Below are 13,534 nucleotides of genomic sequence, written 5' to 3'. Positions count from 1 at the left end.
CCCACCTCATGCTGGTCCCCTCATCTCATGCTGGTTCCCATCTCATGCTGGTCCTTTCCTTTGCCTAAGTAGTCTCCACTTCTGATTTCAAGTAATATAGAATCCTGTTTCCCTTTAGTCCCCCATCCCCACCCTCCCCTTACACAGTCTCATTTTTGTTCTCATGTCTCTCTCTCACACACACCCATACACGCACACACATGCATGTTAATCTAGATTCTGTATATGAGAGAAATGTAATATTTTTCTTTTTTAAGTCTGACTCATTGTACTTAGCATAATTATGTCTAGTTCAATCCATTTTTTTTTTCTGCTAGCACTGTAACTTTATTTTTAACTATAATTGAGTAAAATTCCATGTGGGTATATACCACAGTTTTCATTTTTAATTCATCTGTTGGTAGATATCTAGACTGATATCATATCTTGGTTGTTGTTCATGTTGCTTCAGCAAATGTGGATGTGCAGATAGGCTGATTTAGAGTCCTTTGGAATGATATAGCAGGGTCAAATGATAGTTCTACTTTGAGTTTTTGAGGAAGTTTCATATTGATTTTCATAGTAGCTGTCATAGTTTATTTATTATTTATTTATTGAGTGTTGGAAGGGGGGGTATGCATGTGCCACTACTCACACGTGGAGGTCAGATGATGCCTTTCGAGAGTCAGTCCTCTCCTTCCACCATGTAGGTCTCAGGGATTGAACTCAAGTCATCAACCTTGGCAACAAGCGCCTTCACCACTGAATCATCTCATGGGCCTGCTGCAACAGTGTATATAGTGTATATAGTTTATATTCCTGCAGGCACACACATCTTCTCTGTTATTTATCTTCTTCTTCCCTCCCTCCCTCCCTCCCTCCCTCCCTTCTTCCTTGTAGCTGGAGTTTTTCTCTTCAGGTCTCGCCAAGCCCCAGCAGCCCCGTAACTCACTTATAAAATCAACATACAGACGCTTATATTATTTAAACTGCTCTCGGCCATTAGCTCAGGCCTACCATTGTCTAGCTCTTACTCTTATATTCAGCCCATTTTTGTTAATCTATATGTCACCATGTGTTCTGTGGCTTTACCTGTTGTCTTTACATGTTGCTCCCTGGACGGCATGCTGGCATCTCCTCCAGACTTCCACCTCCCAGCCTCTCCTCTCTATTTGTCCCGCCTATCCTATACTTCCTGCCTGGCTACTGGACAATCAGCGTTTTATTTATTCACAACACACAGGACATCCCACAGCCCTTCTTTCCTTCCTTCCTTCCTTCCTTCCTTCCTTCCTTCCTTCCTTCCTTCCTTCCTTCCTTCCTAGAAACAGGATCTCTCACAGCCTAGTTTTGTCTCTTTGTCACTATATAGATACTGACTGTGGATTCCTCCTTATCCACCTTGGATTATAGGAATGTGCCACCTGACTGTTGCCTGTTTACTTGAAGGTAAACATTCTGACTTGAGCAAGCTGGGATATCAATGTATCTTTAATTTTTATTTTCCCAATGGATAATGATGATGAATACTAGATTCACACATGCTCATGTATGTGTGTGTGTGTGTGTGTGTGTGTGTGTGTGTGTGTGTAAGTGTGCTTACATGAGGAAGCCAGAGATGGACATTGTATTGTGTGTCTTCTATCATCATTCTCTCCTTTTTTTGTAGTTCTTTGTTATTTTGAGACAAGTGAACCGTGTGCTCATTAATTTTGCCAGACTTGCTAACAAGCCCCCCCAAGTATCTTTTTGTCCTGACTCCCCATCACTGCAAATGCAAGCATGTATCACAGAACTCCCCACTTTGTTTTGGAATGAATGTGGGTTCTGGGGCATCTAATCCAGTATTTATGCTTGCATGTCAAATACTTTATCACTTGAACCATCTCCCTAGTCCTACTTTTTCAAATATTTATTGGTCATTTGTGTTTCTTTGAGAAGGAAGAAATTAATTAATTGTTAATTTTTGGGGATTATTTTCTGTTCAACTTGAGTCCTTCATAAAACATTCTTGCTTTTGTTTGTATTTCAAAGTGCTTTGTCTATGCTTTCCTATAGCAGTTTCATAGTTTTGAGTTACACACTAAGGACTCTGATGCACTATGGATTGAATATTTTTGTGCGGGATGAGAGATAGAGTTATAATTTCATTCTGTTGCATGGTAGACATCCAAATTTTGGCACTATTTGTTAAAGAGGTTGTTTTTTCTTAATATGTGTTTTTGACACTCTTGAGAAGGCTTTTTTAAATCTAATATATTCTATCAATGCTTTCTTTATTATGTGACACCTCTAATGAGACTACCATCATTCTGGAATTCCTGTAGGTATTATTCCATTTCTCACCTTCTCTCTCTCTCTCTCTCTCTCTCTCTCTCTCTCTCTCTCTCTCTCTCTCTCTCGTATTTAAGTTTGCTGGATCTGACATTATCTTCAACTTTGATACTTATGTATTGAGGTGGAAAAAAAGGGGAATCTGTTCAACAGAATGTGAATTGGACATTAGAGAAGCAAGGCCTTAAATTCAAAGCTAGAAATGTAAACTAATCTAAGAGTAACCAGTAGTTCTTGACCTAACTGAGAAACCCTCAAAGAAACTAGAGCTTATGCAAAAAATACTAGTTGGGAATTTATTATATTTTTCTTTAATAAATAGATTGTGTATCGCTAATGTAAAGTTGTGAAACGCTCTGGTAATAAAATAGTCTAAGTGTCATAATGCTTGTATTTCATAATCTGTTACATAAGCTCAGGCTGTGAAATTTGTGTGAAATCTGTGATCAAGGAATATTTTCAAAATGTGCCACATGGCAATTGCTCAGCTGCAATGGAGCCAGTTGGAACATCACTGGCCTTGTTTTGTATGTGGGATGTAACACCCCTTTCACTCTCAGTAATATTACTTGTTACCCAACAGCATCCATCATCCTGCTATTCACTGGAAGTTCCTCCCTCTTTTAGCCATTCAACAACACCCATTATTCAGTGCTTTCTGTTGATCCCAATTTTACTAAAAGAACTATGTCTGCTTCTACTTCTTGTTTTTAAAATTTAATATCCATAGAAAATTATAGTGTAGGGGTTGGAGAGATGAGTCAGTGGTTTGGAGCACTTGATTCTCTTGCAGAAGACCCTACCATGCACATGGTGGTTTCAAACCACCTGGAACTTCAGTGCTGCAGGATCTGATGCTCTCTTCGGATCTTCAGGAGCACCAGACAGGCACATACATACATGCAGGGAAAACATTCATACACAAAACCGAAATAAATAACTATGAAAGGAAAAGAAGAGAAAAGCCTCTAAGGAACATAGCAGCCTTCCAAGGTGGTGGCTTCCCAGACTGCCATGTGAAAAGACGGTTTGCTTCACCTAATCTATGATGTGAATGTCATATTCCCATGGCATAGAAAAAAACTTCGATACAAAAAAATTACCAAGGGCTACTTTCCTCAACAAAATATTGGCTATTTAGAAAGCATTTAAAGCTTTATGGATTTTTCTAGGGGAAACACTGACATCTTACAGGAACTCTTCAAAATTCTGGCATTAAAAAAGAAAAGGTCATAGAATCTGGCCTAAAGGAGCACATAGTCCAACCCAGAAACATATTTGTAATTGCTGAAAATATGTCTCGTCTGTGAGATCAGCAAAGGCCTAGTAAAATAGTAGTCAGATGTACATAGAAAGCTGATTTATACTAAAGCTGATCTTGAAGAAGAATCTCAATGGAGATTGCTGTGGTTTGAGTTTTCAGTGTTTTTCAAAGAGCTATGTGATGGGTGCTTGGCCCACAGAGGCTATGAAGGTAATTAAACCTTTAAGAAGCAGAGCCTAGTAAGAAGCTTCTGAACCTGAGGGTGTGATTCAAAGAGGAATATGAATCCCAGCTGCTTCCTTAACCCCATTCTGTTTCTCTTCCTGGGCACAAGGTGAGTGGTATGGTTCTGCTACACACCATCATGATGGCCTGTTTGCCATAGGCCCAAAGCAACAGAATCATTTGATCACAAGTGGAATCTCCAAAGCCATGAGTTAATACAACCCCTTTCTCTTTATAAGTTCAATTTCAGATATTTAATTACAGTAACAAGAAGTTATTAACATACAGATATTCCCAGTTGGGTGTGGAGGAGGATGCAATACCTGAAGGATGATGCAACCAGGATGGTGTAACCTAGGACATGGAAGAAATGACCAGCTGAGTGAGATATAACAGTAAAAGGGAAGGTGGAGTTGTTGGTTAGGAGGTTTGCCCAGCAGGCTGCATGCTGATGGGTTTAGACTTCATTTTGAAGTTAATGAAAAACAATTGAAAGATCTCAAGCCTTTGAGCAAAATAAGATTTCTATTTTAGTTTAGGTCCCTTTAACAGCAATATGAGAGATGGACTGGAGATGTGGCACACACGAGGGAAGATCCTGGCTGTGCCTGTTGCCATTGCCTATGAAAATGCTGTTGAGGTCAAGTTTTTCAAAAGGTGGAAATGAATGAAGACAACGAGTCAGACAAGTCACAGAAGAAGGCTGACAGAACGAGGGTGCAGAGAACTTGTAGGATGAAGTTGAAGGAGATGGGAGTTTTCCTTAAGATTTATCCTTTGTTTCTGTGTAAATTATGGTGTTTCTCCAGAAAAAGGAAACTCAGAAGCATGGACTGCTTTGTGGGAAAACTGTATACAATCTTCATCATTTAAAGAGCTTTAATAAAAAATGTAACAGTTGATGGTTGGACTTTTCATTGAGCTAAATGTGTGGACGAGATTGTCAAAATATCTAAAGGAAAGAGGAGCCGACCAAAGACAACCCGCAGGGTTCTTAGGTAGTAAGAAGTGGGTAAACAGAAGACAGAGGGGGATATTTGGAGAGGCAGGTAGGGGCTGAAAGAAAACAGCAAAGAAGTTGGCAGTAGAATGAAATGATGGCTATAAATAACTTACCAGAAAGGAGTGACATGCACTGAAGCAGACCAGGGTCACGGGGGAGGGGGGGGACGGGGACGGGACGGCGGGGGGGACGACGGGACGGGGGCGGGGGGACCTTTTGTGAAGTCCCTTGCGGAGATCAAAGTGAAAAAGAAGGAGCAGTAGTTTCAGACCATTCTACTGAAAGCCTAGCCGTGAAGGAGATCCCCAGCAAAATGTGTGCACTAGAAACTGGGGGACATGAGGCACAGCCTGGTTTTTTTCGGTTAATCTATTAACGCATGACATTGGAAAGCCATTCTAAATGCTTTTATATCTTAGTCATTTCCAGCAAACACCAGCAGAGCCAAACTACACAGAAAGCATAATTAACAGCAGGGCCAAATTCACATCAAGATTAAAACTTGGCTAATCAAAGGGGTGGGGGGAGAGCAAGTTTCTCTTGTAATGGGTTATAAGAAAATGGCTGGGGGAAATGGCCTCGTGGTTAAAGTGTCAGCCATGCAGACCCGAGGAACGGAGCTCAAAGTCTCAGAACGTACACAAAAGCCAGGTGGATGTGATGAGCCACGCGCAATTCCAGCCTCGGAAGGCAGAGACAGTGGAGACGGGATCTCCAGACCTTGAACCCAGCTGTATCAATGATCTCTACATCTGATTGAGAGACCCTGCCTCAGTGAATAAAATGGGAGAGAATGAGGATGATTCCCAGTGTCAGCCTTGGGCCTCTACAACTATCCACACACATGTACATGTGCAACTCGACACATATGGTCAGGTATGCACACCATACACACCACACACACACATGAAAATGGAAGAAAATTTGTAATAAAATCTAATCCTGTTTAAAACTAATTTCTTACGTCGTTATATACAAAAGTGCTTAACACAAAATACGATTAACACTGATTAATAATATGGCTTATTCTTACTTTTGTCTCTTCAGAACTCTGATTTTGTCACTTTGCCCCTGATTATTTTCTTGGCGTCAGAAACAGTCCATCTGAAGAAACAAATGATTCGCACTGATTCTGGCTTTGGTTCCTAGCATTAATTGCCTGGTACTTCATCAACACTCAACAATCTCACCCCAGGTGTGATGGCTGCTTTTTGTCAACTTGACACCAACAAGAGTCACCTAGGAAAAGAGAACCTTAGCTGAGGAATTGTCTCCTTCAGATAGGATGGTTGGCATGTCTTGGGGCATTTTCTTAATTACTAATTGCTGCAGGGTCCAGCCCTCTGTGGGTGGTGTCATCCCTAGGGAGGTAGGCCTGGGGTATGTACATAAGAGAAGCAGCTGGGTAAGGCAGAGGAAGCAAGGCAGTAAATACCATTTCTCCCTGGTCTCTGCTTCAATTTCCTCCTTGAGTTCTTGTCGTGGCTTTCCTTGGTGATGCACTATGGGTAAACTGTTGCCTCCCCCTCTGAGTGTGTAGTCAGGGTTTTATCTCAGCAACGGAAAAGCCAACTACAGCACCTGGTTAATTTTCACATGGAGACTTTTCTAAGCTTGATGCTTACAGGAAAGACACAGGCTCCACACTGTTGTCTCCTTTCCTCTCCCACACATCCAGCATCTTCACCACATAGCTCAGCTGATCTTGAACTTTCTATTCCCCTGCTGTCCAGAGTGTTGAGTTTCTAGGTGGACACCACCATGCTTGCCTTCCTTATAAGATTATTTCATAAAATTGCTGTTAAAATAAATAGTAGTAAGTAGAATAAGGAAATGTGTAATTCAGATACAAATTTCCATTCTAATATTTCTATAAAGGTTTTTGTAAAACATGTTTCTATTCTTTATTTTTTTATATCTATCCTGAAATGTAAAACTTTTGTCTATTTCTTTGGCATTTATCAATACACTGTTAAAAATTTGTCCAAAACTAGTTTAACAACTACAACTTTCAAATTTTGGACATACTGTATTACTACCTTTCTAATTTTGGACACGATGTATTACTTTCTTTACTTATTTTGTTTTTCTTCTTACATTTTCCAAATATGTTTATTTAAAATAATGATTTACAATCAGGTTATATATTATTATTCAATGAGTACTTTTAAATATTTCTTTCAGAGGTGATCCAAAGTGGTTATATTCTATTTTCCAATGGATATTTTCTTTGGCCTTCTTCAAATTTGAGTTAGAATCTGCATGTGAGCCTGTGTGTATGTGTGTGTGCATGTGCTGTGCTTGCTCTAGTTTGTATATAACTGTCAACAAGTCACCCTTAAACTATGACTAAAGTGCATATGTCCTCAATACAGTAAACTTGCAGACATACCTATTAATTCCACGTTTTTGAAGATATCCTTCCAGAAGTGATTTTCTTCTTACTCTCTTTTCGACTTATCACTCAGATGGCAAATTGTAGGTCATGTATTGTTCTGTGATCTCCCTAAATCATCATCCCAAAAATTCCAATATCATTTCCTTTCATTTTAATTTGTCAGTGTGTGGGTTTTATATCTTTTTGGTTTTTTTCATCCTTATTCTGGTGATGCGACCTCTACTAATGAACAACAAATTCATAGGAGATCAAGTTTATGCTAGTTTGAAAGGATGAAAATGTCTTTATATACTCCAACACTGCATTTCCAATTGGGCTATTAAGTATAGTATGGAAACAATATTCATTCATAATTTTTAATTAATTTATTTATTTTGGTTGCTTAGCACCTAGTAGCACCACTGAACCGGCCCATGCTGGTTTCCCTCTTTGGAAATTTTGTCTGCACGTCCTAAGTTTTAAAGCAGTAAGTCCTGGAGTAGGCCTCCTATGCTGAGAATTTTTTTATTTTTTCATTTTGAACTTCAATTTTGAAACATTTTGTTGAATTATTTTTGCAACTGTTATTTTATAGTTCTTCTGTCCTGATGACCCATGTTTTTGCATGTTTAATTTCCTGTATCTTTTATTTTAATTGTGTATATACCATTGTCTAATTGTTATTTTCTATCTTATTTCCAATTTGTAGATATTTTCATTGCTTGCTTGCATCCTTTTTAAAGACTCATTATTTTAAAAAATATGCATGCATGTATTTGCGGGTATGTGCACGTGAGTACAGGTGACCGTAGAGGGCAGAAGTAGGTGTCAGATCCTCTGAAACTGGAGTTACATGTGGTTGTGAGCTGTCCTATGTGGGTGCTGGGAACTGTTTAGGTCCTCTCCAAGAGCAGTGTGTGCTTTCAAATGCTAGGCTATCTGTCTGACTTCTGTGTCTCTTTAGATAAGATGGTTTTATTCAGTAAAATCAATGTCTGTGGGCTAGAAGTTAAACACAATCACATATACACATATATACATACTTGTTTTTCCTATTATTATTATATTATTATATGTTATGATATTATTTTTTCTAATATTATTATTTTATCCAAAATTGTTTCTTTTCCTTTAAAAAAAATTCTGCTTTATGTTGGAAGCTTTCTTCAAATACCCAGAGAATTTTGGCTCTCTATAAATATATAGAAACGAATCACTGACTTGTGGAATTGAATGGGTTTCTTGACTTGTTGGGTAACCTACAATCAAACCTTGGTTGGTCAGTGAACTTTTGACCATTTTTTTGTATTTTTTTCCACACAGATATTTTTTATTAATCTGTTTAGATTCTCTAGAGAAAAATTAAACCCAGTTCCTTCTAGGAGTGTTTAACACTGGTTGCTGGCATGAGAATTAGATAAGAAAGGCTGGAGTTCTCATGGTTCAATGTGCATCCCATAAGAGAATTCTCTTCTGTGTGCTGTGTTTTCTACACTTCTCCCTGATACATTCTCTCTAGTAGATAAACCTGGATTGTCTGCAGAGGAAGGGCTCAGCTGTGGTGTAATTATGTATCTATTTCTTTACTCATAGAGGTTCAACTCTCTTGTTATGGATACCTGGATTGTCAGTGGGTGTTTCAGAATCTTGTTTTTTTTTTTTTAATTTCTTTTTTTTTCTCTTGAATTCTCTCTATGGTTGCTTTTATTTTTTCTTTTCTTTTTCATTTTTAAGTCTTTTTCTTTTGATTTACCTTTCTTTAGCCTCAATTACTATTTGTTTCTAGCTTACAAGTTAGTGTGGCTCCTATCTTTCCTTGGATGACACTTGTTATTTGTAATTTAAAAATCTGCAGTTCTATCAGTAAGATGTTACGAGGAAACAAGAGTGTGCTTCAATTTTAAGTTGTAAATAATTTAGGCCATTTGGAATATCTAGGTTTTCATAATTTTTTAACAAAGGAGATTATTTTAAAATGCTGATCTAAGAATGGAAATCACGATGCTGAATGTTCTGCAAAACTGAAAAACAAACAAACAAAAACTCCACAAACAGCATAAACTTTTAAAAGCGTTAAAAGCAAAACCTTCAAAAACAAATAGCATACGTCTATTGTCATGTGCTTAACAGATCTCTTAATAACCATGAAGAATTGAGTACTCTCGGCAGACCAGTTCCATACTTATTAATCATTTTAACTTTTATAATGTAGGAAGTGCCAAAATATCTCCTCACTGCAGCTGCATATTCCCAGTCCGGAACATTCTTTCCAGTATGACTTGATTATGCCCATCAACTCTGTAACAACCTTCTCATGTTGGGGGAGAGAGTAAGGAACTACGTCTTGATAGTTCTTGGAATGGAATCAGAGCTCTAATATGAATTTTGTCGAGGAGTGGTATTTAGCTGTGAGGAGAAGCAGTTGTTTGTCTAAGAACCGAGCTGCTCATTGTTTAGAAGAAATAATCAAAAAAGAAAGCAAAGTTTGAAACACGAGCCCTCCTTATTTTTTAGGAGACGGGGCCCACCAGTCAGTTTTTGTTCTATCGGTCTGTCTGGCTGTCTGTTGAATGAGGTCGACATGAGTTTCGAAGTCGCTACCTGGCCACGGGTGGTCTCGAACTCCTGACCTTCCCCCTCTGGCCTGCTGGGATTACAGACAGGCATACTCCAGCACCTTGCGGCTTTCCCTCGTCTTCTATCACATAAGGCTGGATGGGCTGGAGCCCACCGGCCAGGCACCCTCACTCAAACACCATCGAGACGGAGGTCCGCCCCATGGCCCAGAGCGTCCTCCCCGCGGGAGGCCCGCGTGGTGACGTCATGTCCAGGCGCCGCTCCTATAAAGGAGCGGCAGCTTGCGCGCTGCCAACACTGAGTTGTTCGTCGCTGCCTGTCTGTCGTGGCCGATGCTCTCCGGCAGACGGGGACCGGGGCGGCAGGCCCAAGTGTCACCCGTCGGCTGGCTGCCTGGTTCCGAGCCGGGCCGAGGGCTGCTGTGAGTTGGTCTCCGTGCCTGGAGCTTGGAAAGGCCGAGGGCTGCAGGCTTCTCTGTGGTCCGAGGAGGGCAGGGCCCAGGGCGGCAGCTGCGGGGCCGTAGCCAGGGAGCAAGACCTGCTGGAGTCGCGCCCCGAGGCCTACCTTGTGCAGGGCAGCCAGGCCTACCGCCTACCGTCTTCCCGCCCCTGTGCAGGGCAGCGAGGCCCACCCCCTACCCGCTTCTTGCAGGGCAGGGAGGCCTTCGCCCTGAGCGCTCCTCAGGGGCGCAGCAAGACTTACTTTGTGCACTTGGGTGGGATAGGCAAAGCCATCCACCCTCGCGGTCCTCAGCCGGAGCAACAACTGCTTTTGTGCTTTGTGCTGCTTGGCAGGGCAGTGAGGCCCTCATCCCCTCAGTTTCTGCAGGACCGGTGTGCCCTGAGATGGCAGCCCCTACTGGGCCTCCCAGCCCTATGCAGTCTCTTCGGGAAGAAGCAGTGTGCGCCATCTGTCTGGATTACTTTCAGGACCCTGTGTCCATCGGCTGTGGGCACAACTTCTGCCGAGGATGTGTGACCCAGCTGTGGGGCAAGGAAGATGAACAGGACCGTGAACAGCCTGCTCCAGGGGACCAGATCGTTAGAGAGGTTATGTATCACAGGTACACAGAAGAGGAGGCGTTTCAGCGCCGAGCACCTGCTGGACACTGGGTTGGTAATACCTATCGAAGGCATCACGGCAATGCAGACCCTGCGTGGGATGACGAGGAAGAAGGCTGGAACAACGTACAAGGATTGGTACATGACCTGAGAATTAGGGTTTTTCCAGAAGAAGAAAGGGAGGAACACCACCACAACGGCCACCAGTACCATCACCAGGGCCGCTACCGCCACCGTCGCATCTTCAGCCGCGGGCCCCCACATCCACCTGTGCGTCGGCAGCTCTATCTAGATGCCCGCTTACGTTCTCCACCTCGTCCTACACCGCAGGTCTTCAGCTGCCCACAGTGCCGAAGGACTTTTCCAAGTCGCAATTTTCGCCCCAATTTGCAACTGGCCAACATGGTCCATATAATTCGCCAGATTTGCGGTACTCCATGAAATTAGCAAAGCATGTGCTCCCAAGTATGAGGAAGCTCTGGTATTCTTCTGTGAGGTAGAAAAAAAGTAGACTGTGTGTCTAGATTCCAGGCACCACAAATTCACAATATAGTACCTACCATTGGATGAATTACTTCAGGAATACAAGGAGCAAAGCAAAAACTCTCAGAAACCCGTAGTACTTTGTTCCAGTGCTGCCCCAGTTTTAGGGAGATATTAAGGATTTGCAAATGTCATCTTTGGTTCAGTCTTAAATCAGAATTAGAATTGGGTATGTATGTAATTCAAAAGCAGAATGCTTGTCTACCTACCATGCTGCACCCCTCCCCCAATTTATTTTGAATTAATGACTATCAAACTTCAGTTTTAGAAAACAGTAGTTCCTTCTTTGTTTCTGTTAGCTGAGAATTTACTTATGGAATGAGGAAAGCTGCTTAGCTTCAGAATTAGGCTTTCAAAACAGTATGTTTTCATGAGCTTGGTATTTGACTACTTAAAGTATTTTTGAGCTTGTTGTTAATTGATTTGCATACATACTTTATAGAAGTCTCTGTCAGTAGTATTATAGTAATGCCATACTTTAGATTTTGGCAAAAGTTGAAATGTGGTCAAGAAATACTGTGCCATATCAGTGTCTATGAATTGTCTGTTGGAAAGGTTTTCTGTCGTCATAAATTAAGAAAAACAGTATGCTGTATTCCAGTTTGCTTTTGAAGGTCTGAAGACCTCTCATTGCTTTTGTAAGATCTAAAGTTTCTTGGTCCTTAAAGAGCACTGCATTCAGCATTTGGATTGCAATCCCAACATTAGAGTACCAGTGAAAAACTGAAACTGAAAATATGAAACTTTGAAAAATTAAAACTTTTAACAGAATTTTAACACTGGTGTTGACCCTGAAATGCACTGGCCCTGGACTGGCTATAGCATAATACTAACATTTTCATTGTGAAGTAGTTAAAACTTGCCAAGAACAGCGTATGTAAGTATATGTGGGCAGATTCATATAAAAAGTGCCTAATTTTATTGGCCCAGAACCAAAAGCATGAATATTATATCTTTAAATTTAAAAATTCAAATTAATATATAAAGTAATAGATTTCATTATGACCGTTTCATACTTGTGTATCATTGTGCTTTGCTCATATTTGCTCCTCTGTTAATTAAGCTGGTTCATCCTTTTCTCCAGCTAGTCTCTTAATCATATCACATGTCATATACGGAGAATTACTAAGCTTAAATTTTAGGTGAGAAAGTATATTTATTGTTCACTGTTACCCTTTCTTGCACCCCCGTCCTCCTCACTTTTAGAGCCTCTCTTTCCTGTATAGCATTCCTCTATTAATGTTATTGCAAGGAATTCAGAATACACTAAGTGGTATGTTAGACATGTTAAAACCTACATAGGGTAGCTTTGCTGGGGAGAAATGGGTTTCACCTTGGTTTCCATTTTTTACTGAAACGCTTCAAGAAGAGTTTGTAGAATTTAAATAAGTCTGATTGTTTTGATGAGAAACCTGTGTGTAAACTGCACACGCAGATACGGCTTTTTTGCATTTGTTTTTCAAATTTCTCCTTACATTTTTGTTTCCGTTCTTATTTTTTCCTGGCTGTGTCTAACTAGAAGGAAACTGTAAATGTCTTCTTAAAAATGATTTATGTTTTATTGCATTTTATACAGTACTCAGTAAAAAAATTGTTTCACAGTGACATGCTTATATTTAAATAAAATTTTCATTTTGAAATTAAAGAGATTGAATGAAAATTTACTTTCAAAGAATAAATGTTCAAAGTAGACATAACAGTAAATATTGAAGACATGTTAAAAAAATAGAACAGTAAATATTTTCTAACTTAGAATCAGAATCAGAGTGGCCTCTGTTCTTAAAAACTGCAATTCTGAAACTTATTTCCTTTTTTATTTATACTTAGTGTCTTTAAATCATGCATCTCTATCCCATTCATTTCCTGTCCCTTCATTTCTGCCCTCTGTCCTTGCAACCTTCCCCCCAAAATAAGATGAAATTTAAGAGAAAATAGAAAAAGGAAAAATCTTGTCATGGAAGCACAGTGAGTCACGCAGTAAACCCTTTTATCCACATATCTCTCTTTGCTAGTGTTCATTGCAAAGAGTCACCTATCTGGTTCCAGGCTTCTGGTTTCTGCTACACTATTCAATGCTGGGCCTTCACTGGGACTTCTCCTGTTGTTGCCTTATGTTATGGAAATCCTGCAGCTTTGAGTCTACAGGACCAGTCCCTTCACGTGCTCCAGCA

The 13,534-nt window shown here is 40.3% G+C and overlaps 1 protein-coding gene across 1 annotated transcript; it reads left to right on the top strand.

Annotated features, from left to right (window-relative positions):
- The first annotated feature begins 10,092 nt into the window (after nt 1-10,092).
- LOC114700331 (E3 ubiquitin-protein ligase TRIM52-like) lies at nt 10,093-12,956 on the top strand. Its single transcript, XM_037208805.1, has one exon. It carries the CDS (start codon nt 10,605-10,607, stop codon nt 11,259-11,261), a length of 657 nt encoding a protein of 218 aa, XP_037064700.1. The 5' UTR covers nt 10,093-10,604; the 3' UTR covers nt 11,262-12,956.
- Nucleotides 12,957-13,534: the final 578 nt, after the last annotated feature.

This window comes from Peromyscus leucopus, chromosome 9, assembly GCF_004664715.2.
Source record: "Peromyscus leucopus breed LL Stock chromosome 9, UCI_PerLeu_2.1, whole genome shotgun sequence".
NCBI classification, from domain to species: domain Eukaryota; kingdom Metazoa; phylum Chordata; class Mammalia; order Rodentia; family Cricetidae; genus Peromyscus; species Peromyscus leucopus.
The sequence above is the reverse complement of the archived record's forward strand: the minus strand, read 5'-3'. Positions and strand labels throughout refer to the sequence as shown.